The sequence below is a fragment of the Melospiza georgiana genome, chromosome 4 (assembly GCF_028018845.1).
Source record: "Melospiza georgiana isolate bMelGeo1 chromosome 4, bMelGeo1.pri, whole genome shotgun sequence".
Taxonomy (NCBI): domain Eukaryota; kingdom Metazoa; phylum Chordata; class Aves; order Passeriformes; family Passerellidae; genus Melospiza; species Melospiza georgiana.
This window is the reverse complement of record NC_080433.1, coordinates 19,982,200-20,008,170: the sequence shown is the minus strand read 5'-3', so window position 1 is coordinate 20,008,170 and position 25,971 is coordinate 19,982,200. Positions and strand designations below refer to the sequence as shown.

General features: G+C 38.2%; 1 protein-coding gene across 1 annotated transcript in view; it reads right to left on the bottom strand.

Annotated features, from left to right (window-relative positions):
• Positions 1-25,971, bottom strand: part of TRIM24 (tripartite motif containing 24) — a 54,411-nt gene that overhangs the window by 7,845 nt on the left and 20,595 nt on the right. Inside the window, exons 2-14 of the mRNA XM_058022549.1 lie at positions 25,703-25,821; positions 16,921-17,068; positions 14,851-14,983; positions 13,439-13,555; positions 12,325-12,439; positions 11,567-11,713; positions 8,845-8,962; positions 7,343-7,608; positions 6,178-6,342; positions 4,516-4,695; positions 2,625-2,760; positions 1,949-2,021; positions 477-645 (exon numbers count right to left, since the gene is read on the bottom strand). Of these exons, the coding sequence (XP_057878532.1) occupies positions 477-645; positions 1,949-2,021; positions 2,625-2,760; positions 4,516-4,695; positions 6,178-6,342; positions 7,343-7,608; positions 8,845-8,962; positions 11,567-11,713; positions 12,325-12,439; positions 13,439-13,555; positions 14,851-14,983; positions 16,921-17,068; positions 25,703-25,821 (1,886 nt within the window). The remainder of the gene's footprint in view (positions 1-476; positions 646-1,948; positions 2,022-2,624; positions 2,761-4,515; positions 4,696-6,177; positions 6,343-7,342; positions 7,609-8,844; positions 8,963-11,566; positions 11,714-12,324; positions 12,440-13,438; positions 13,556-14,850; positions 14,984-16,920; positions 17,069-25,702; positions 25,822-25,971) is intronic.

The window sequence follows — 25,971 nt, the reverse complement described above, 5'->3', positions numbered from 1 at the left end:
TAACTGACCTGAATAACAGATTTATATACCAGCAGCCATACAACTTGCTACATGCAAGCAGAAATTACTAACATCTATAACACAAGCAAATGAACACCAGAAATTAGCTGTGAAAGGCTATTTACTGCTCCACCAATAGAAAAACTAATCTCTGATGGCCCAAAAATCCAGTACCTTGTTTATTGATATTCCTGCACTATGACTAGAAACATTTCCTAGCAGCACCTGAAAATGTCATCTCTGAAAGTTATTCCTGGATTTCCCAGGTTTTCAATGGATAAAAGCAGTCTGATCACACCATTTAATTTAATTGGCAGTAAGCTAGTTTGATTTTGAATTTCACCTCTTCCTTTTACTTTGTTTTTTAGTTTTCCCCTGAAACAGTTCCCAAGAGAATACAAGTAAATTATTTTAGTCCCCATAAATACAAAATGCCCTCCCAAGAGAAAGGAGCTCTTTCCAGCTGCAAACATTACATTCCGAGGCCGGGGTTCCTCCTCCATCTCCTCCTTCACCACCACGATGGGGAAATCAAAGGTCTCGTTTGAGGGACTTGGCTCCTGCTTAATTCTGATGGGCTCCAACATAACAACAGGGACTTTGTGTGTGGAATCAGCTCCTGGTGGCCTGCTGGAGGAGCCAGAACTGCAAATGACAGGAAGAGGCAGGAAAAAAGGAAATTGGCAGTCAGAACTGGACACCTTTTGTACACTGATGCTTTCCAAGACCTCAGGATGTGAATCTACTTTGTTTCTTTGAATCCTGAGTATTATTCTCTTTATGGAATGCAACATCCAAGCTTATTTCCATTGATGTATACTGAAAAAGCATTACCAAATGGGAAAATTTTAATGGCTCCACCATTAAAATTTGAGAATTACTCATGGTTTGACCCACTAGTGCAAAATTTGCAAAGTTCAGTTTCTTTCAAATCATGCACAAAAAAGCACCTTCACTGGACATTGTAAACTACACAACCAAAAAAAGCAGATAAAATACATATTTATATTATCTTGGGAAACTTAAGAGCCTTGCAGCTCCACCAAAACTTGGACTCTACTTTTGGAACTAGATCTGTCTTTTTTCATGTATTTAGTCCTAACAAGATGAGAATGGAGAATCAAACTTTAAAATACCTGCTCATCTTTTAAAATAAAAGTGAAGAATTTAAATCTAACAAAATTAATTCAAGCAGCAGCATATCAAATCACATTTTCAAATGCAAGTAAAGACTCTTCAACCAACCATTTAAACTGTTCATTTAAACTGTTCATAAGAGTCCTTCACAGAATTTACCATGTAAATGGAATAGAGCAAAAGGTATTCCAGATTAAAAAGCACCTGCATTTCCAACTCAAGTAGGATGAATGTCATCTGATTTTTCTCTGCATGAAAAATTAATTTCATGTCAGATGCATGCTCTAATTTATTGCAATGCATTAACAGATCTGCACTCTTTAAACAACGCTGTGTAAATATATTTGTTCATTAATATTCCATCAGTTAGGGATAAAAACATTTGTGTAGACTCTCAGTAGATATCTAGTGCTCACTTAACTGGTTTGTAGCAGAAAATGCTTAATAACCCTCTTTGTAGCATCAGTTCCTTAATTTTGGAGTAATTTATAGTTCCACAAGGGCCTTCAATATGCAGCTTTTTCCTTTAGCTGATTTTTCTGAACTTAAAACCTAATTTATAAATTGTATTCTTTCAATAACACCAACCTAACCCTCATTTACAGTCAATACATCTTTAGATGTTCTATTAATGCATTACAAATGAAATTACTGCTTTTAGAATGCAAAGAGTGCTGTAACAACCATCAGGCCTGACCTGTTAAGAGAGAAGGTGAGACAAATCCACATCTTTATGCATTAAACAGAGAAGAGACTCAGGCATGCTCTGTGGAGGTGGAAGTTGCATTTCCTTCTCTCACACTTTCCTTACCTCTCTCTGCTCCCAACACTGGAGGCACTGGGTGAACGAATTGGAGGGTGTACGTTTGTCACACTGATTCCTCCTAGGACAGAAGGATCAGATTAGAACAGAACACAGGCCTGAGATGTGACTCAGAGAAGTACACACGTTTTGGGGAAAATTTCTCCTGCAGTGAGAAATATCTCATTTTAAACATTTTCATCAAAGGATGAGAGGCATGAGCTCACAGAGGAAAAGAGGACTAAGAAAGGGCCCATACATGCAAGCAGGCTGATGGGTGAGTACCTTGCTTGGCTGACCTCTCCACCTGATCACTGCAGGCTCTTTGGTCTTACTAAATCCAAGCAGATCTCTCAGGAGAACTGCCAGGAAACTCGAAGCTGCGAGCAGGAAGAAGTCTGGGGGACAGATATGAGAGAGACCAAAGGTCTGGGGCCCACAGAGCCAACAGCCTTGTGAGGCAGAGTGCTGAGCAGCAGCCCTGAGCAGGCTGAGTGGGCTGTTAGTGCTGCTAAAATATTATCTCAACTCTACCTCCTATCAGGGTTTCTACAACTTCGTGTTCATTTTCTTATTTCTCATGTTTTATATAAAACAGAATTAATTCTGATGTCAGTGTTAACATTGCCACATTTGATTTTTCAATTGCACCACTTAAATAGAAAACTGCACCACATTCAATTACCTGAGAGGCCTGGGGATGGTACTGAGGAATTTGGTGACTGCACAGTCCTGTTTGAAGGGGGTTTTGGCTGATTCTGCTCCACAGTGCCATCCTTCCTTACAGCATTATCCAGTGTGATGTTTCCTGAACAATCAATCTAAAAGGTGGGGAAGCAAAGGGAAGCAGTTAAGTGTTGGGAAGGGAAAAAAACCCCTCCAAAACAACAAATACAAAACAAAACCAAAAAGCCTCTGCCATGCTGCTTTTTGAAAACAAAGACCAAAGTGCATTTCACCAAAGTTTACCCATCCAAAAGTGAGATGGTTACTTTAAAACATTAATCTTGCTTTCCCTAAAAAGAAAATTAAACAGCCAAATCCAGACAGTACTTCATTTTAAGAGCAGATAATTCTGTACGTGTCGATTTTTCTCCACAGGCTATAGAGAAGGCTTAAAGCAAATATGGAGCTTTCACACACTGAAGTAAGTTTATCCCCACACCTTCCTTGGACTTGCTCACATTAATACTCTTAAAAAGATAATATGCTATACACAAACTTAATCCATGGGTGTTGAACAGGACTGGAAGAAACTCAAAGGACACTCAATCCCATCTGTCCCACATACCCTCTGGACAGGAGCCATGCCCATTGACTCAAAATGGAAACAGCAAGCCAACACTTGCTCTTTCACCATGGCTCAGGCCAGACAACTGAATTTTATTCAGTTGGGGCTCCCAATGCAGCATTCTAACTTTCCATAAAAACTACATGTTCTGGTTTGATGAGGAGGAATGATTTTTTGAAATGTTTGGTTTCTCCCAACAGGTAAGATAACATTTGATAAGACGTATCCAAAGTGGATGCAGCAGCCTTGGCAAGCTCAGCACATTTACAGTGATTTAGGCCATGTATCTTGAAAGCGTGAACTCCATCACATACAAGCAGAAGAGTTCATAATACTGTCACAGAAACAAATATGCTAAAATGTCTCACAGACTCAGTGGTTTAATGACCATGTTGTGTCATTGTGTCACCCCCTTGAAGTCTGACAAATACTGTGACTCTGTAGCCTATGTGCTCCATTTTAATAAAGAGAACACGCAGTATGTAGGTAAAAACAAAGCATGGATAGGAGATAAAGGAAGTAACAGCAAGCTGTGACTAGAAAACCATGACACTTCAGATATCTACAAACCTTAGACCACAAAAAACAGGTTAGGCAGTTATGTGGAAAAATAAAATCACCTAAGACTCAATAACTCCAACATGGACCTCTGGGAAACATGTACCATTCAGAAGATAAAAGATTCTAAGCTTCTCTTTTATACATACTATAGAAGAGAAGCTTAGAAGGTTAAGAAATTATGACCTTACTATGCTCTTTCTGTCACCAGCTCAGAGGCACATTAGAGAATATATGAAGAAAAGAAGTGCCAAAAGGAAAAGACATAAGGAATATATCCAGTATGCTGACCAATAATACCTACTTAAGATAGCTCCTTTAATAAGTTAAAAAGAGATTTTTAAAATGTTAAAAATATACCAGAAATGCCATCGGCAAACCACTGCTATCTATAGACACTGGTAAATGAAAGCTAAGCTAACACATATTTGTAAGAATTTTGTAAGGATCATTATGAGGGCTGCAGAAAAATATGCAGCATACAAATAAACATGTCCAATTACAATTACAACTTGTAATCCTACTCTTCTTTCTTAGTTGTCCTAACAGATGTCTCCCAGAATGGTTCTGAGTATTTCCAGCAACATGCAGGCAACTCTGCAATGTTTATTTCCCAGAACTGTTTCATTTTGACAAACAGAATTTCAGTCTTAAAGGTTTCCACTTCTCACAAACATTAAGACTTCAAAATAGAATCTGTAAAACACTGCCTCTATGTCACACTCACATCAGGGAGCGATGGCAGATTATAGGAGCTGCCCACTGGGGAACTCAAATCTATCACAGGGGGGCCATAATTCTTCCCCTCACACCCAGCAGCGCTGGTCACTGTGGGGCTGGATGGAGTCGATGTGGAGCTGCTTGCAGTAGAAGGGGTGGATGGAGCTTGTCCACTACTGATCTGCCACTAAAGAGAAGAGACAAAAATCCACAATTCAGCTTTTTTTTTTCTTTGCAACAGGTCACATCTAACTGAATATACTGACAAAACTAGCAGCTTAGCTCAGGAAGCTGACTTCAAACATAAAATCCTGATTTACTCTGAAGTTATCTCATTTCATAAACCAATCTCACAAGATGATGACAAGTAGTTGAAAACTATGAATAGAAGAAATGAATGCAAATTCTTAAATTCAAAGCTATGCCTCAGTGCTAAGTATCTATTAATATTTCATGCTGCATTGACAGTGTTGAGGAAGAAAAGTAACAGTTTTTGTTAAATAAAGGTATTACAGGTAATAGGCTGAAGGCACAACTGCTCCAGTGCTTTACCAAATAAACCTGCATGCCTTGAAGTCTTTGATGTTCCCTTAACAACATAAAGTCATTAAGAATTTGAAATGCTGACTGGATCTCCATCCATATATATATTTAACACCATGATATGAAGTGCACAGTCAAGTCAGACCAAATTTCTTTCTCATCTAGATGAATGCAGTTTTCAATGACTTTAATGGAATTTCCTGGCAACTGCAGGCAAAATCTGACTCTGCTCAATTTCCTTTTAGTCAGTCATTTTTTCTACTGGCCTCTAGTTTCAGAAAGACATTACTGAATTATGAGGTATCTTGAAAGAAAGGCTTGTAGACAGGCCAGCCTTCTTTTCAGAGGCACAGAATAGAAGTGACTTACTTTTTATTCTCACAAGTTCTCTTAGATATTGTTTAGCTTTCTTCCATTTAGTTGAATTAGTTCTCATAACCATAAACACTGCAAACATAACTGGTATTACCTCACTTTTCAGGTGACAGATTTGTTTGATTCTTTCCTGCTTACCTATACCCAGTAATAATATGCTTTTTAATGAAGATGAGGCTTCCTAAACACCAATGTGTTTGCTTCTGCCCCAGTTCAGCTGCTGATCAGCTGGGCATTGATCAGTCTCACTCAGCAGGGGTCCCACAATTGTGGATTCTCTTTTCTTCCCTCACCTGTAAGGGTTCACATTTGCCATTCCCTGGGGAACCATGGCAGCTCTAGTTTTTTAGTCAAGGTTTTACTTGCTCACAAGCTCCTGGTGAAGCCACTATTACCAAGATAGACTGGGATTTTCTGATTTGTCTACTCACTGACTGCAGTGTGCAGACAATGGCCAAGCTAAGTTTTGCATAAATGGTCAGAAACCACAGCAATATCAAGTAAGAGAAAGAAACACCTGCCCAGCAGACACAGTGGCTCACCTCCCTAATGCTTCAGCTGCTTAGAAATGTCAAAATGAAAACAACTTGACAGTTACATCATGAAGAAAACTATGGGTATCTTGTCATAGAAAAATAATGCAATCTCTGTTTTAATTGAAAAGCACTCTAGAAGTATAGTATAAAAGATGATATAAGGACATTAGATGTTCAATTTCTAAATGGAGAGTGAAAAGGGAAAGACACTCTACCTGCTTTATAGCTTGCTGTGCCAAGAATGCCATTTGCAATGGGTTGGGCTTCACTGCTGGCCTGGGTAGGTTCTGATTTTGGGGAAATCTCATCTGTTGTGCAGGAAGAGCTGAACCATTGGGCTTGGGACTATGATTCTGGAAATGAATCAAGCGTGGAGGTGCCTGCATAAAAACAATAAAAACAGTTCTGCAAGTTAGCTGAGATCTGTTCTATATTTTCACACATTTTTTACTAAAGGGTCCTTTTAAACTTCTGAAACTCCTCATAAATTATATAAATAGTACCACAAATAAATAGTACCACACCATTTATCTAAATTATCTAAATTATCAAAAGCATTGAATTTCTATGTTAAAACCTGTGGAAGGGGCTAGCAGCAGGCCTGTTAGCTAAAGGAGCGAGAAGTAAGAAGAAGAAGAAGCTGATAAGGAGCTTTCTCCAAGGCCGTAACCAAGGAGATCGAGAGAAGGAAGATAAGAACATTCTTCAGCTGGATGAAGCATTTTTAGAAAGTTAGGTGGAGTCAGAGTAACTTTTCACCAATGGCATGGTATTGAATTATTGTGGCCAATAGCTAAGGTAGAGGAAGGGTAAACAACTGAAAAGTGTATAAAAGATCAGCCATTTTCATTAATAAACTGTTGCCAAGTGTTACTAACTGAGACTGCTTGTGGTCTCTGCTTTATGTCGTGACCGCCTCGACTGCGACAAAAACCTAGTAGACAGTTTTGAATTATTTTATTATATGAAGAGACATAACAAGAGCCAGGGAGAGAGTTTCCAACTTCGAAAGATACATGAGAACATCATTGGGTGTTATGCAAAATAGATGTAACAAAAAAAATTAATGTCATTAACTTTTTGATCATTTGACAAAACCAGAAAAATGTTCCTAAGCACTGCATATGGCTGGATACAACAAGATTTTATTTTTTTTAAATAATAAATACAGGCTGGGTGCTACCACACATTTTGCAAGGCAAGTTTAAAATGTCCACTTCATTTCTCAGTAAAGAAAATGTCCTCTAAACCATCTACACAGCTACGGGCTGGAGACAGCTGAACTTATGTATGTCTGTTTAAGTGCTTCCTTTTTTGTTATCTTTATTTTCTCCTTCAGTGCCATGGAAAAAAAGAGATCTGAACAGAGTCCTGGCTTACCTGATGAGAAGCAGGAGGCTGCTGCATGGCTCCTGGCACTCTGGGGTTGGGCAGAGCTGCAGGTCCTGCTCTGCGCTGCGCTTGCTGCCTCTGAGCCATGACCTGCTGCTGCATGTGCTGCAGGCGCAGCTGCGCCAAGCTGATCTGCGTCGGGAACTTGGAGAGCTGGTTGGGAGGTAAGCTGCCTGGTGCCTGCAAGTTTGCTTCCATCACAGGGCTCTTGGGCATATGTGGTGGAGTTTCCTTATCTTCAATTACTAAAGAACCTATTTTAACCAAAAGAAATAAAATCAATACTGAGGTATGGCAGTTAGCAGAAATGGCAGCACACTGGCAGCGACATGCAGCCTGACTAGAACTCAAAGCCATTTCTGAAGTAATTTGTTTCTTTACTCAGACTTCATTTTATTTTTCTTCACTGGTTCTTATATCTAGCTTATCTTCAAAATTGAACATGTCTGATCATAAACAAAATGGCCTGAAGGCTATGATTTCTGAAACTAGATAGATAAACATGATTTGGTTTTATCTGTCACCTAAAGTCCTACAAGAACCCCAGTGCTGGTCTATACAGGTGCCATTTCTATTGTAGCACTTTTCAGAAAATAAGGGACCATATTTCAGAGGTTCATGAAATAAATATACACAAGAAAAAGTCAACCAAACACAGGAAAAAGTCAGCTCATGACAAACATCTCAGCTGAGCAGCAGTTCAGTTATCACCACACAACCTGACAGCTGGTTTCTGAAAACATGTTTCACTTTCAATTCCTGTCTCTAAGAAAATTATTTATAAAGAAGGAACTTGGAGAACTTCCTTGCTACCACCCAGTGTCCTCGTGTCTGGGAAGAGGAGCTTGTTTGCCTTGAAGAACTGCCATAACACTTTCTGCCTCTGACAGAGAATCACACATCTGCACCCCGGTACACTGAGAGCACTTTCTGATGAAAGGCAGAAAATGTCCCACAGACATCTCACTTCTGCACATGACAGAAAAAAAAAATGCCCACTAAGATAACAGTGGAGAGAGAAAGGAAGCACAACAGTAAAAATCCTGAAAGACCTCTAAAACCTTTAAGTCCCTTGCTAAGCTGTTGAGTTCTTAGGGTGCTTATCGTTGTGGCTGAAAGCTGTCCCATGGGAAAGGACCTGGGAGTGCTGGTTGACAGAGGAACCCTTTCTTTGGATGTGAAATAAGGTTTAAAACTGTGTTCCTTGTTTTAGAACCCAGAAGTTAGAAGTATTGACCAGAAAACTGAAAGCTGCTATTTTCACCATCACATATGCCATTCAAACACGGTAAGTTTGTTAATACTTTATCATAGTATTCATAAATATTACTTTTCCCCATACAATGCCCTGTAAATGTTTCTCACAGTTAGGGAAATATATTTAGGAGAGTAAATGAAGAAATGAATAGGGCAGAGGCTGTCGTCACAAAAAGAAAGCTGCTTTCAAAATAGGATCAAGACACTGAAAGGCTAATAAAAATGTATCATACCTAGATTGAAAATATTCTGAGCCCAGAAGCTGGGATCACAGTGGAACTGGATGGTATTGTTAGTCACTGGGGAAGGATCACACCTTGCTCGGAGGAGATACCGCAGTCGATATGTAATCTAGAACAAGAACAAAAACAAGGGTTTGGTTTTTTCCCTCTGGGGCCAGAGCCATGTATCTGAACAGCACAAGAAACCCAAAAATACACCCCCTCACACCCCCACACACACCAAACAAAGCAACCAATCAAAAAAAAACCACTATCAAAAACCCCCTGAACAAGCCCCTAGAGAACTGAGGTTAAAGACAGAGAAACTTGTCCAAGCTAGAAATAAAAAGGTATTTTTAACATCTTTCCCTTATTCCTAAAGTAGTTTTAAAAAGAATTAACTACAGCCGAAACAAAAATAACAATTCTTCCCTGTAGAATATATATCCTTCTAAAAACTTGGCCATTATATTCAATGAATTTAACTACTCAGATTTACATAACCATTGATGCTTTTCCCCCATGAATCTATTTTAGCCCATTCATTTCTCTTTCAAAGTATGCTGTTCATTTGGCAACAAGTATGATCACAGGGAATTTTCTTTTGTACTAAATTTAAGTTTTCTTCAGACAGCCAAAGAACAGATTTTTATAAACTGTCTTTGAAAACTCAGATTCACAGATATTTTCAGATTTTTCCAATGCCTTGGTTCCAAAGAACTGGACTGTGATTACACAAGAGAATATTCTACCAAATGCTCACAATTTATCTAGTGCCTAGAAAGAAAATGTTGTCTTGCAGTTGTTTCACTAGAAATGTCAGGAACTGATATGCCAAAATCTAACAGGCACTAATTTTAGAATCACACACAGCAGATCCTAGGAAAAAAAAACTTCAGGAGTTCAACTCTTGTCTTTCTTGAGTGATAGATTATTTCCTGGAAAAGAGAGATACTTGGCAAAATCATCTTAACTGTTTAAATGACACAAGATTTTTTTCTTTTAATTTTAGGCAGGTCAGTTAAAGACCATACTCAAAAACCATTTAAGTTGACTCCAGATTTTTAAATGACCATGAAAAAACTTTAAGTGCGTTATTATTATTTTGGTTAGAGATTTCTTTAGGATTTTTGTGTACACTACCAGAATGAAGTAGATGACACTACAGAAATTCCAGGCTTTTGCTCTGTTACCAGTACTGGTCACACACAATTCCTGCCACAGTTTGCTCCACTATTTTCCTACTATTGTGCACACACTTGTGTTGTAAATAAACTCCTCCTGGTTACCTTGTGTTAGTAGTAGTGAACAGTACAGCCTGAGAGTACAGCCCCCAAGCTCTAATGCTGCCTTTAAGTCTGATGGGCATTCCCTCCTCTCTCCTGGATATGCTGGAGCACAAGTCTGACATGCAAAACTCCTTGGAAATAGATTTTTCCAAATGCCCACAGATGGGTTATCTACTCAACTCCCAAGCAGCACCAGCTTTCTAAAGCTCAATCTGTTTTTTTGAAAAATACTTTTCATTTGCTGAAGCTTTCTGGGCTAGATGATCCTTTCTTTCAGCTGCCTAATGTTTATATGATTAAGATGTGTGAAACACAACTTGTTTTCTTACTCATGTAGCAGAGTCTTGATGGCAACACTAAGCAATTATAAACAATATGACTCAGTTTGATGTCCTTTTTCTCTATTCAATTTTTAAAAAATGACTGGCTGAGGCAGTGTAAGGCAGATCAAATTAATTGAACTACTTGAAGTTGATAAAAACAAGTATAATTCTACTATAGCCTGCAGTATCAATAATGGGTATTAAAAAAAAAAAAAAGGAAGGAACACCACCAAAGACCAACAGCAAATTCAAACTCAAACAAAACAAACCCCACCAAATACCCTGGTAGGTACTCAACTAACCAATGAGAAAATATAGAAAAAAACTTCATGAACCAGTTTATAGGAATTGGGGAAAAAAGGCATCTAGCATCTTTCTTCAGCATTGCCCCAGATTTTTGCTGTCAGGCAAGTACAGCCTAGTAACCTTTGGAAAAATCAAGGTAAGCTTTTGGGTTGGGGTTTTTTTTTGTTTTTTTTTTTTCAAATTTTTTAGGATTTCTGTCCATCATGAACATTCAGCTTAGTGAGACAACATAAACTCAAATCTTAAGGGTCATTATAGCAATGAAATATTTAGCTTTGTAATTGTTTGTATGGACAAACAAAAACTTTAGTTTAATTTTTATCCATTCTGAAAGTCTTTCAGTGGGAGATGAACCTGACAGAACCAAGACATACAATAATATTTACATTAAATGCTAGATACCAGACACTATGATATACAAATACTGTTTTTCATGAACTCAGATGCTGTGGCATCTGTACTTTATAGGTACTATAAAGAAGCACAATCATTATGTAGGACACACAACATATTTTTGTCTGTATTTCATGTCTTCATGGTTTTCAACCCACAGAAAAGGAGTTGTTCCTGCTTCTGCAGATCTACAACAGTTCTATGGTATTGTAACAGGAGAGAATGATGACCAGAGAGCTAAATTAACAGAAATATTCTGTATTTATGTTTAAGAAAAAACCATAACAACCATATATAAATATTCCAATTAGTAAAAAATCATTAAAAATTCTAATACCCCAGTACTCCAGACAAGCATGTGCATGCATATCTGAGTTTACCCTATCTCTGGGTGAATGGAGAGAGCTGTCTTCCTAACCTTACCAAACGTTTACTGTACAGCAGAGCTGTGCTGCTCCCACTGGAAACTGCCCATTTGGAAAAATTCATGACATGTTCCAGCTGTTTAGAGAGACCTGCCACTTCCTGTTGTTGCTGCAGAAGTTTCATCCTGTGCTCTTTTGCCAGAGTCTGCAAGTAGAAAAGCAGTTCCAGTCAAAAGGTTGAATTTACAGTTAAAAGGCATTAACTTTCATACTGGTAATTCACAATGATCAATGGTTTCACTTAGCTCCTCTAAAAAGGACTCCTGCCCCCTGATGCAGCAGCTATCAAACAGAAAAGTCAGTACACATTTACTCAAGATATCAGGGCTTTCTGTCTAATGACACATTTTAACATATATTTATATATATGTATGTGTGTGCCTCTCTACACACACACACATTCTCTTTTTAAAACACAATTGGAGATCTTATTTTTCCAGGTATCCATTCTAGATAATTCTCTCCTGTGACTTGCTACTGGATTACTGAATTTATGAAAAGATCTGACAGAACACTTTTCATGCATGATGTGTGGAATTATGAATTGCAAAAGCATGGAGAAAGAAACTGGCCGCCCCTCAAAAACCAAATTTTCCTCCACCAAAAACCCCACTTGCTCAAGCAGTTGTATAGGACATCTCTCCACTTTGGAATCATGCACAGAGGACTAAGGCTAGAAATTTACGGTAATGTGAATACATAGAAAAAAATTTTAAGATTTAAAGTTTTTCTTTCTTAGGATAGAAATGAAATTACCTCCAACTGATGCAGCAGAGCTTTTCCTTTTTTATTTATTTCTACCATCAGTGTAAATATGGCAACTTTAATATCCTGTTCCACCTGCTTTTGATTCTGATTCACTTCAAGAATTCTGCAAGTAGACAATATAGAAAATAATGTTCTTTAGCTCATAAACCCATCTAAAAAGTATTTTAAAAAAAATCTGTGGCTTAGACTACAATACTTCTTGTCAAATGCAGCAATTAATACATGTATCATCAGATACTTAGAGCCAGGAAAATTACTGGGAGAAACAGAGCAAGTAACAGTGACCTATGACAAAATTCATTAACTGGTTGCAAACTCTAATGCCATACATCTGAGATCTGTCACTATTAAATGCTCATTGTAATTGAAGTTGTTGATTTTCAGAGTTCTGGCACTTTTCTGGACTGGTCCATGCCAATCAAAACTGCTTAAATCTAATTTCCATCTAAGGCAGAATGGCACTAATTTAGCTGTTTCAGCAACAGTGCTCAAACAGCAAAGCTTAATGTTATCCTGGGGAAACCTCTACTGCAAAGATGAAAGGAAGAGTTCAAGCCACACTTGGCATCCCCAGCTGTGCTGACCCTCCCTGGGTACTGCAGCACTGAACTCTGCTGGAGGAGCAGCCACAAAGGCTCGCTGCAGATTGCATCTTACAGGTTTGTGTTTCTCCTGGGTTTGTAGTACCCAGTGAATAGAGCCCCAAGCACAAAAGTACTACATAAATCTTCAAATACATGTCACAAACATTATGAAAACATGAGTCATAACCTTTCACTTTCTACGAGGGATCTACACTAAGAAAATAAATCTGCTGATGGTGGGGAGGCATTAAGACTGTCTTCTACAGTCCTTATTGCATAAGTTGTTTTGTTGCACCCAAGAACTGCTGCCCATTAAGTCCACAGGCTGAGCAGAAGAATTACCCAACACAGCCAAGCATGCTGAACAGGCAACAGCCACTAGAGTGAACTTTAGAATCCCTCTTTCTGGAAGAATAAAAGGAAGGAGGTACAAAATACACTAACTTAAACATTTCAAAAAACTACAGTAGATGTAAAGTTGCCTTCAGTCAGTTTTAACCTCATAATCTAATACAAACCTGTTATGGATCTGTTTCCCTGTATATTTTATGTACTTTGTCTTCTCCATCAATTTGGTGATTAGTGTCTCAATGATAACTTTCTGGTTCTGAAAAGCTTCTTCTATAAACTGGTACCTGTAATAAAAAGCAGTGAGGATTTACACATATAAAAGGTGTTATAGACTTGCTAAAGAGCAGAGTGACTTACAAAATAATACTTCTTTAATTGAAGAAAGGGGCTACTCAAATCCAAAACTTAACTGTCATCATGGAAACATATGTCAGCAAATGCTTATATATTTCATTTATAGTATATTTAATTTACAGTCTATTTTCTGTCATACTGGGGTAAGAATTTATGATTTTCATAAATACAAAAGGATTTTGTGTGACCATAGCCTAATTTTAGCAAAAAAAATGTTCTGTGGTAGTCATCACTTTGAATGTGAAAATGCAGGTAAGCTATTACTTCATGCCAGACAAGGATGCAGAAGCAGAAGAGATTGCTGAGTTGGTAAAAATTGGCAACATTTTAAATCAAGGAACTGAAATCTGAGTTTAGCAATCTGAGGAAAAAAAGAGGTGGCACATTATAAAAGGGATATAAATCCTAAGGAAAGGAGAATAAAAGAGGAAGACTGCAACTCTGCAAGAGCAATATTTAGCCTGTTCCAAGATGCAACAATGGCCAACACTTCTCCACCTACTGACATTCACCTGGTCAGGCAAGCAAGCTCTTTGGGTGGTTGCAACAGGTATAACAAGCATATTAATATTTAACCAGGGTGCATCTGCCCCAAAATACAACAGTATGTGTTAACCAGCAAGATTTTTGCCTTGTACCCAGAAGTTTTATATAATTCTGCTTTCCAGCTCCAGTCACCAGTAAGAGATGACCAAAAGAACGGCAACAAAAAGATTTGACTGTTATAGTGTTGTCAAAGTACAGTATTAGCCAAACTGCAGGTTAACTCTTCCTCTGAAAGGGCTCTTCACAGAAAAATGAATTCCCATTTTCTCCATTTGAAATGGTTTGGTAATGTTGTTATATAATCTTGGTGAAGGACAAATGGAGAAATTACACGTAAGTGTACAGTTGCATAACACAGCCCCTGTGTTTTCTAAGGACTCTCTGAAGAGCTGCATTGCAACAAATTCTGACCAAACAACTTCACTGTAAAAAAGGTCTTGTGCTCAAGTCACCAGATTAACAACTGGAAGAATTAGGTTTTATACAAAATGTAACACACACTCATCAGTCACATTCTTTGGGATACAATCTCTGTTTTTTTGTGAGTTTCATTTCTGAGCAGAAAATTTTAGTTTTCACTTCTTCCACCTGACTGTGCTCCATACAGCTAGAACTACAATCTACTTCAGGCTACCCTCCAGCAAGTGAGATGGATAAAATGCACACTTTGCTTTGATACCTGTGCTCTTTGTGCTCTAGTAACTGGCAGTCTCTGCAGGTCAGCTTGTCACAGGTTTCACAATACAACTTCAGCTGCTCCTTTTTGTGGTAAGGGCAGAACACTGGTCGCTGACTGGTCACTCCAACTGCCTCTGTTGAATAAAGGAAGATGTTGGTACAGTCATTCTACTAACTGGTTCAAGATTTGCACTCTCCTGTTTTTCCTTAGATGTACCAGCGTGTGCCAGGTCTCTCACTGAGACTGTAACAGCCATGAGCTCAAACTGCAATGTCTCACTCTTCTTGCTCAAGCATGGAGCTAGCACCCTTTCTATTGGAAAATGTCTAGACCTATTTTAACATAATCTCTTCTGGCCTCACAAAACTATTTACAAAAGGAGCAGCCAGTACTGCTGCAGCTGCAAAAGACATTGCACTATCAGTAGGTTCCTTTCTTAAATGGAGATGGTTGACTTAATTTGTACTCTGTCTTCTTTCTCAGCTCACTTGGTGGAAAGGGGTTTGAGGATCAAGACATGGACATTCAAAGTGTAGACCATACAGAATGTAATAACCAGGAGATATCAGCTTCCCTTCAGGATCCCATTCTAAATGGGTGAGAGGTCTCATTCAGTTTCTAGTGAGCAAGTATCAAAGGGAGCAGGAAACACCACCAGACCACAGAAATGGAATCTGTTTCTTTAAACAATTTAACTGACAAAGCCTGATTTCCTAGGAGTTAGGTTGGACACTGAGCTCATAAGGATTATACAGCCTGTAATGAAAACTGGCTTTACACTGCAACCCATCCCTCACTGCAGATCAACATCCATTCATTTACTTATTCTCCAAAACTATGGAAGAAGTTACTTTCAGATCTGTATCCTGCAGCCAAAATTCTTTCCAACTCACCAACAAACTGCCTCCCAAAGAGACCTGAGTGCACTGAAATCATTCCTACCACCAAGTCCTGTTCTGCTCTCTAACAGTCCATCAGCCACTTCCACCCACTTTTGTCCTCTCTTGAAAGTACACTCAGTACTCACTTTTGATTAACCACGGGTGAAAGTGGGATACACAATACAGTGAATATCTCCAAAATACCATGGTGGAGGAGACCCTTTGAGCAATAGATTACCTCATAGTACTAGATAGGGTGGAACAAAAATAAGTATCTATTCTAATACATATCTTTAAAATAATACATAGCAATTTCTAAAAATTATGTATTTACAAGAAAAATCATGCAAGTTCAAAGGACATACATAGTTTCAGCAGAATGCTTGTTAGCATCCTGTAACATTATCCTTCTCCAATGACAGTACAAGACAAGACACAGTGGGGAAAAAACTGAAACAAAAGAGGCTCTCAATGAACAGAAAAATACAACCTCTTCTACCACAGAGTAGTCAGGATTTCTCAGAGAGGCTGTACTGTACACCACATTCAGCATTGTTGGTTCCCACGGCCCAAATGGATAAATCCCTGAGCACTGGAACTCAGAACTGAAAGCCTGAAGCAGGAGGTTGGACTAGATGATCTCCTGAGGTCCCTTCTAGCCCAAATTATTGTAGATCTAACTGAGAAAAAATGCCCCAATTCATAATATACTTCCTTTACATTTTTAAGGCAAAACATTTCAAGCTCAAAAGATACTTAGCTAAAGCATGAAATTTGGCTGGCTTTTTATCCAAATGCTGAAAATGTATAATCTATTAATGCTCCTTTTCCTGCTGGATACAACAATAAAGCTCATATTAACCATTTATTAGACCTCTAGTAAAACTAGAGGATCCAAATGCCGAAAGACGTATTTTCTGCAGCTTATCTCTGAAGTCTAGATAATAATTTGCAATCAATCCACGTGGAAAATAAAATCTATGTGTATTTATTGGTTTAAAACATGTTAAATAAAAATTTAAAAAAATTAAAAAAGGAAAAACAACCTGTACCACTATTGAACTAATCTGAGACAAAAAACTGGCAGAACACCAGCTTTCAAGTTACCACTTTTTTAAAAAAAGTGTGTTGGTCCAACATAACTTTCCATTGCAGACACAAATTCTTTCTGAAATTATAAATATGTTACCTGGAGATACTTCCTCTTTCTGCCTCACAGTATGATCCTTTGTGAATTTAACCCTCTGGTGAGCTCTGATGCAGGTCTTGCACAACCACTCCACACATTCCACACAAAACCCATGAGCTTCTGCATTGTCTTCACAGCTTGTGCAGACCTGACAAGAGGAAGAAAGGTGGCTGTTAAAATAAGTTTGCAATATACACACAGGTTATTTTTCATACATCATCAGTGCAGTTTAATAGTCTTCTGAAAGCAGTGAAATGAGAACATGAAACTGCCTGAGGTACAGGAACATTATAAATAACAGCACAGAAGTAATTGAATGTGACTTTTCAAAGAAACAGGTCATTTTGTCAGTGTTACCCTAAAATCTTTGCCTGACATGAAAAAAGTCAGACCACTACTTTCTGCCATTCCCTGCACACTTAAAAGCCAAACAACGTTTATTGTATACAAGAAGCTGTTGTGAAATATTTGCTAGTGACAGAACACAAGCAGCACTACTCTGATTTTAGAAGCCTCCCTCAGTTCACCCACCAGCTTGAATTTTAGCTTCCAGTCACCTGCTTGGTTTCAGGAAGAACACACCCTACTGAACAGCAAGGTTCCTCTCAAGATTCTTAACATCACATCTTAAAGACAGCATTCCAGTTAAGTTTGTCCAAAAAGCACCCCAGAACAGATTTGCAACCAATGCACAAGAATTCCCAAACTGTGGCCTGTTAACTCCTGGGCTCTTTGGACTACACCCAACAGGAAAAAGAAATAAGTAAGGAAAACTAACATGTCAGCAGACCAAAACTTCTCCACACAGAGTAAACACATACCCAAGAAAAAATTGCTACAGTTCCACAATCTGATCAACAGGTTGAAAACTTTGAATGATGGACAACACCATTTCACACACTCATAATATCATTTCATTTTTACCCCTCCTTTCCAATGCCTCTGTAGTCCTACCTCCAATGGGGTTTTGGTATTAAAATCAGTGAACATGCTGATGTGGTGCTGGTTTAGCTAACTATCCCCATTTCTGGCACAGTTTAGCACTGCTGCAAACCAAAGCCTCAGGGGTCTGAAGATTGCTACATCCTACAGATCACAGCAACACATTTCTGCTTGCAGGAGCAACAAGGAGAACACTTCAGGTTTTAGTTTTGCTTTCAGTTTGATTAAAAAAGCTCAACCAAACGACTTCTGTACCCACACAAAGTAAATATAGACTAAGTTAAAGAGGAAGGAAATATTTATAACTCATGCAGACAAAAAATATATACATAGAACTGTGTTCCAGTTTCCCCTTCAGGAAAGAGAAAAATTAGCACAAAATTTGCCTTAGGCCACATGGCAAGTTACTGACAGAACTGGAATTTGAACATGAAATCCAGATTCTCAATGCTGTGCTTATGTTTCTGGATCATGTTACCTCTCAAAACAAGTAGCTTCTGAGAAATGAAGTTACAACACAAAGGCTGTTGACCCCTCTTGTTGTCACTTGGAGTTTGAAGCAGTTTCTTTTCATTAAAAGTGACCTGGAAAGGAGAAGGAATTGGGCTTGAGCCCCTTTTTCTGTTTCTTTACAAAAATGAGGCCTGAAAGTTTCCTTTTTCAAAATAATCTCAAAAATGTAACTTCTCCTTTGTTTTTCTTTCTCTTCCCCTTCTTCTCTTAACAAAAAATATTCTTATTCCTATCCATACCAGTAGATCAAGGAAAAATACCAAAGTCAGGACATCATTAAAGAAGTCTAAAAAATTGAAATAAAGCAATTAGAGGAAGTGAACTGTAATCAGGAAATTGAAAATTTCTACTTTCTGTCTTAATTTCAGTGGGGACCGAGTGGGGGTTTTCCTCAGTAGCTGGCACATTGCTGTGGTTTCAGATTTAGTGCAAAAATAACATTGACAGCAACAACCAGCACATCAGTTTGTTAGGCAGGGCTTACACAAACTCAAGGAGTTTTCAGCTTCCCAAGCTCTCTGCCAGTCAGCACAAGCACAAGGAGGGAGTGAGGCCAGCACAGGTGGCCTGAGCCAGGATAGGATATTCCATACCATATTCCATAGCGCAGAATATCATGCTCAGCACATGAACCATGGGGAGTTGGGTGGGAGGCACCAATCCCTGTCCAGGGAAAGGCTGGGCACCTGTCAGTGGGTGGTGAGCAAATTTATTTGGCATCATTTGTCTTGGGCTTTACTCCTCCCTCCCTCTCTCTCTCTCATTACTCCTATCATTATAATTATTTAATATTACTTTGTTACATTTATTAAGCTGTTCTTAGCTCAACCTACAGTTTTACCTTTTTTCCCAATTCTCCTCCCCATCCCACTGGAGGTGGGGAGGGAGGAAGGAGATAAACTGAAAGGGAGAAGTAAGAAAGGCTGCATGGTGCCTGGTTACCAGCTGGGGTTAATGCATAACACTTGTTATTAACCCTTAAATTCAATGACATTCTGAAAAACAAAACAAAAAAATTTAAAATTATTCTTAATTCTTGGGGGGAAACTCTTCTCCCTCCTTTTTTTTAGTCATTTGTCTCCTCCTTTTTGTGCCAGTGCAACTCTCTGCAAGACTGTGATGCAAACCAGGACTGATTACACCACTGTAGCCCAAGGCTCAGTTACATCAGCAATGCTGACTGCAGAGTGAACTGAACAGGCAGCACAAGAAAGTTTTCACATCAGTCTTGTGGCCAGAGAGGTGAGATTGTGCTGTGCCCCCAGATACCCAGACATGTTTTTGAAAATCAGATTGAAGAGTTACATACTGGATATTTGATTTTCTAGTGTAAAAAAAAAACAGCCCTAAAAACAAAATAAGCAGAGAAAAAGAACAGAAAGGTCTTTCAGGCATTCTCTAAGAAAGAGAGAAAGAGAGAAAGAGGCAGGAACCAAATTAAAAGCAAAACCAACCAACCAAACTCCCTGCAACACCTTTTCCACATCACCTTTAGCAAAATCAGGCAGATGAACATGCCAGGACATTTAGGTAAGTTCAAAGAATGTTTGAAGTTACTAATTCTCCCTAGATTCCCAAGAGCTTCATCTATTTTCTTTCTTAGTTGAGTTTTTTAACTCCTTTGACCTGCTGTATGTGGAATGAGATGAAAATTGTGATTCAACAACCAATCATCAGGCGCTGCCAAAAAAATCCAAACTCCTCCTTTGTAGTATCAAAAATATATATCCCACCTTTATACTCTTCAAATTCACCACGTGGACAGGAGACAGATTTTTAAAGCTTTCCATAGACATCATAACTCAGGCTGTCAAAACAGCAATGCCTTCTGGATAGCATCAGATTTGCTCCTATCCACTCCTGATTTGAAATATGCATTTTCAGATATAGGGTGGATTGTGCTAGAATTCCTAGTTATTACATTAAGCCATACAGCTAAAACACATGGAAGTATCATTACTGCAAATATTTGTTATGCACTTACAAAACCTAAAACTCATTCTCATTTTTGTGACTCACACAAGCAGTGTTTCAGTGATTTCAAAGAAAACTCTCCCTAGTTAACCTAGAAGCCTTTATTCTAGTCAGACAGACATTTATTTTTAATTGAGTTTTCCTTGTAATTACATTTAATTCAGTTACAAGTTCTAGTATTTATAACCCCAGGAAGTGTTCATTCAGCCTTCAGTCAAATTTAATGAAAGCAGAAATTACTCAGCATGTTGCAGGTAAGTACTATTTTAAGAAAATACACAAGCTTTTATGGCAGAAAAAACACATTTACTTGCAAGAGCTGTGGTAATAGACCTGTTTTCTCAGCTCCTGTAATAAGTAACCACTCTTCCAATTAAACACACTCTGAGTATTAAAGAGATTAAATAATCAAGCAAAGGTTTCAAAGGAAGAGAGCAAAGTAGTCCAGATGAATATTCAGTGAACTCCAAATTTCACCAGTGTAAATGAGATGCAATGCTTTCCCCCACTGGATCCAAAACTCACTGATCCCAATAGTGACACAACTATCTCCTGGCACATAAAAAAAATTACTGAAGACAGAGACTATAAGTAATTCCCAACATGACCCATGTACTGACAGCTCAAAATGCATGAAATCCTTCTTACCCCACCATCCCATCAATATCCACATCACTTCAAAGCATACATGAGCATATTTTGACTCTTCCTGAGCCTATCACCTACCTACATAAACCACTGGCTTTCAGAGATGTTTTGGTCACAGGTCCAGCTTTCATTAACTGTTTAAGCATAATAAACACACACAGTGGTTCCCCTGGCACCATACAAACTTAAAGAAACTTATTGTTCTAAATTCTCCCTATTAATCACCTCTGGCAGTCAGACTTGCTTTCCTAATAACTTGATCTAGTATCAGATCTAAGCTGATACCTTGTTACTAAATTCCTGTTATGAATGAAGTTCTATATGTCTAATAAATAAACAACAAAATTGAATCTAGCAACAGTTTTAATTGAACAGCAATTTTATATAAATGAATACAATCAAGTATATAAAATATAATCAAGCATATACAAAAATGTGGTATGTTAAAGGTTCATATAAAGCATAAGCAACACCCATTGGGGTACGGGGAGGGCTTCTCACTCTGCCTCATGTAGGAAACAAAGGAATCCAAACTACACTTCTATACTGTACGCTAATACATATCCATCAATAATTTTCCATAAATCTCCTCCTATTTTCAATTCTTGAACTCTACATCACTGCACTGCATAGCACATGCTCCATTGTTGCTAGGGGGTCTCCTGGCTTTTTGGTGGTCTTTCCAGAGGAAGGCTCATCATCTTCCTCGCTGCCCTCTGAATAACCTGGCAGGTTGCACATGCACACTAAGCTCTGTGTTATATAAGTAAGCATTATATTCCAAATAAGCCTTATTATTTGACAGATAAAACCACAATTTAAGATTCCATACCTGGAATTGTCCCAGCTTTGCTCATCCCAAGGCCGTTTCTGTTTTGGGATCTTGCTTATCTTAATACTACATCCTGTATCCTGTTTTTCACATCAGCCAAAGGGGCCCATCTGCTTTGTAACATTAATCACATATACTTTTCCTTTATTATTTTATAACAATTATTTTCTAAAATATTGATATTGTTACAATTTAGTTAGCACAAATCATATCCATTTATCACAATTTCCACATCTCACATAAAACCCAGCTGTTCTTTCCTAGTACAATATTTTAAACTGTCAGGTCAGTAACTGGTAAAGATACAAAATGTTATTCTTACCATCAAAAATATTTTTGCACACATTCTGTTTTGGACACAGGAGCTGTGAGAATTAGAACCTAGACTAAAATGCTCTAGAGGCTCAATATGCTGCACCAACTCCCATATTATCACTAAGGTCCTCTCTCTTGCATCAATCTCACATTTCTCATTTTTATTTTCATGGGTTTGCATACACCATATTCCTCTGCTGATGTCCCTAAATTTCCCTCACTTGTCCACCCTTTAGTCTGATTCAAATCTAGCACTTGCTTCAGCAACATCTCTTAGGTCTGAAGCCCCTTTCTGCTCACTCTTATGAATGAAGTATAAATTTTTTTTTCAAACTTCTCTTCAGAAGCCGGTAATTTTGCCAAGTCTATCAATAAATCAAAATGTGAAAAAAAAATTATAAAGCATCTGCTCTTTCAAAGTATTTACTAGCTGCCCACAACCTACACAATTACTGCATTTCCTGTGAGTTTCTTTTACTTTGCAAAGTTTCCTATGCTAATAGTCAGCACAAAACCTTTAATGCTACCCAGGAAAGCTCTTGTGGAACGTGTACTAGGGAATTCAAGTTCTATTCTTTCTTCATGCTCACTTCTTGTGCTCCTGAAGTTTTCAGCAGAAATTGCTAGAAAGCACAGCTATGCCAGCTCTGTACTGAACTGCCCAAATCAGGCTCAGGTAAGATAAACATGATTATAGATTGATGGACAGAACTTTCATGGGTTCCACTTATTTCTCTCTTCCCACAATGCCAGGCTCCATGATATGCCATTCACTCCTGCAGTTTTAATTCAGCATGCTAAAAACTGCTGTAGCATTAGTACTATTTTGAATCTGAAACAATCAAACATTTCATTTGCAAAAGGTCTTTTGCAGTCTCTTTTGGATTGAAATAAAACAGTTCTTCCTGCCAACACACATAAAAGGCTAATCATAGATACAGACCAGTGGTTCTAAGCCAAAACAATATTTGCACAAAACCCTTGCCTTGCTTCCCATTCTAATTTCTTAATGATTCAAATAAAGCTCTAAAACTACTTAAGACAAAACAACTATCTCAGTAGAAAAAAATCCTACAAAATAGCCACAGTTTTGGATAGAATTTGGATCACCTCTGATGCAGTATTTCCTGCAAGTGTATCTTTTCTACTTTAATTTCTCTGATCTCTATGCTAATGAAAAAATTTTCTTGCATTTCTCTTTGCTCCTTCAAAGACAAAACAAGACAGGCTGATTAGAAGGCTGTATCATCCTTAAACCTCATAATATTCCCCCCTGGACAGTACACTAATCAATTTAACTATTATTGATTTAACTTTGCTGTTCCACAACAGAGACATTTACAGAACAGTGTAGGTTTTTTTCTTATGTCAAGGTACAAATGAATGTAAAAAAACTTTCATTATCATACCAAAATAAATCTATTCAAATGAGGAAAGCTGCACATCATTCATTTCCAAGAGGTAAGTTCCACACTCAGTTAGCAGGCATCTAACAAAACATCTAGCTCCATTTTTTTAGAAAAAAGTCAGCAAAAAAGCACATGAATGTCCTATTCTGCTGGTTCAGCAGAGTCTGCTGGTCTGCCTTCAACTGCTAAAGAAAGTGTGCTGAGTTCAGCCAAGGACCTTAGCTGCAGAACAGACTTGCTTTCAAAGTGCAAACCTGCTGCTTTGTGAGAGCAGGGGTTTCCTCCCCTCTCTTCCTCAGGGAGAGGGAGAAACAAATATGAAATGGAAGAGTAAGAGCAAAGTCTAGAAAGGATCTGAAGGAAACACAAATGCTTTCAAGAACCTCCCTGACAAATGCTCACACCACTCAGTGAATGGAATTCTCCACTTAACTTTCACAGGAACCAAAAAAAATATTGTGAGGGGAAAGAGGGGGACATCAGAGACTTCAAAAAATTGGTTACTACTCCCAAGGGAAAAAAAAATCCATTTCTATCACCACTCCCCAAAGCAGTATCTTCAAAGACTTGTTATATAACTAAGCAGAGGCTATGGGACACTCCCACCCTCTCAAAAAAAACCCCCAAATATTTAGGACTGCTTCTGCATAACATTATTTGCTATCTTGCTTCTCTTCCTAATTTCAAAGTCACTATAAAAGTTATGGTCAAATTTTCAACAGGGACTACTCATTTTATCAATCTTACTGGTACAGTATTGAGAGACTATGTAAATCTCACACCCATCTGCAAAACTCAGATATTATCCTGCAATTCCCAGGGGACAAACAAAAACCAAACATTTCCCCTTGCCAAATCCAAAAAAAAGCCAAGTTCAAACAGTCCTACATTGCAAGAACACAGCTTGTACTTCCAGCAAATCACAGCTCAGTTTCTGGTAAGGTCTAATATTTCTCAGAAATCCAGTTTCAAAATTCCTTAAAATCTGAACGGTTTAATGGCCTGCAAGACACAAGTTCTGTTCCTCCGAAATTATGACACCACTTATTCCTTCAATAGCCAGTGAGTGGGAACCACAAACCTGACTGGCTCCTGCCATCTGCTCCCAAGAGATGTGGCTGTTCCCACACAAGCACAAATTCCAGCTAAGCCTTGAAAGGAGCAGAAGGCACAACAAAGGACCTCTAAGACACTGCCCCTGAAACAAACAGCTCAAGAGCCAATGATACTGTCCCCCCTAAAATGGGAAAGTGAAAAAGAGGCATTTTGAAAATAAAAGGAGACCACCATCCAAATATTAGGGCATGAGTTGGAATGCAAGCTACACTGATACAGCAACCTTACTGTATTATTCTTATGAAGAATGCAGCAACCTACAAAGAGGTTGGATTATTTACAGTAACTTCCTGGAGTTTAATAAAATGTCCTTGAGTAAAGAGATGCATGAGATACTCCCTTACTAGCTAAAAATGAAGACATGCAGCAATCTCTGTTTTGCTAACAGAGATTGTTCAACTGTGATCCTACACAGATGTGACTGTTTGGTATTGCTTCCACCCTAGCTAGTGCTTGCCTCCTGAAACCCCCCCCCAATATTACTGTTTTTTCAGATAAGCAACTTTTATGAGATGGCTATTACTTGACTGTACAAGGAAGAAGAGGCAGCCTATATAAGGAAAACAAACAAGAAACCCTTACAATATACCATTCTCCCCAATTAGCATTTTGAGCCTCTTCCTTGGCAATAGGACTCCAGCTATTTAACACCATGTTTTGTCAGTAATGTGATAAAGTCCATTTAGATCTCCTGGTGTAGGGTTATTCAAATCTTTGCTTCAAAGAGTGCTTCAAGTACCCTGTCCAAAGTACAGAAATTCCCATTCTAATGCCTATTGCTTACTTTTATCTTTTGCTATTAAGATGCAAACTAACATCAACAATTAAAAATAGTATAGGGTAACATAACCACCTTATTCACATGCATTTTCATACATTTTAACTGATTTTCTAGAGTGGCTACCCCATGTGATGTCTTAAGTAGTTGAAGTTCTGTCTGCATATGAAGAGCAAAAAGGCCACACAGCAAGAAGCCAAGGATATGCACACATGTCCAAAAGGTGTTAACTTGATTACATGGTAATGCACTTACCTGATTTGATTTCTCTACTGTGCTACTGGGAACCTCTGTGGTATCCTTCACAAAAAAGTTATCTATGATGTGTCTCTCTGCACATTCCTGACCACAAATTGGACAGCGGATAACACCGACTGGGGGGAAAAAAGAAAATCTGATTATGCTTGCACAAACTAAGATATATTAAATAATTTTAAAGACAACTTGCAAGGATAAATAATTTTGAAAGGATGTTATACTACTTTCCTGTCAATAAGGTGTAAGAAAAATAAAATTCTCATTTA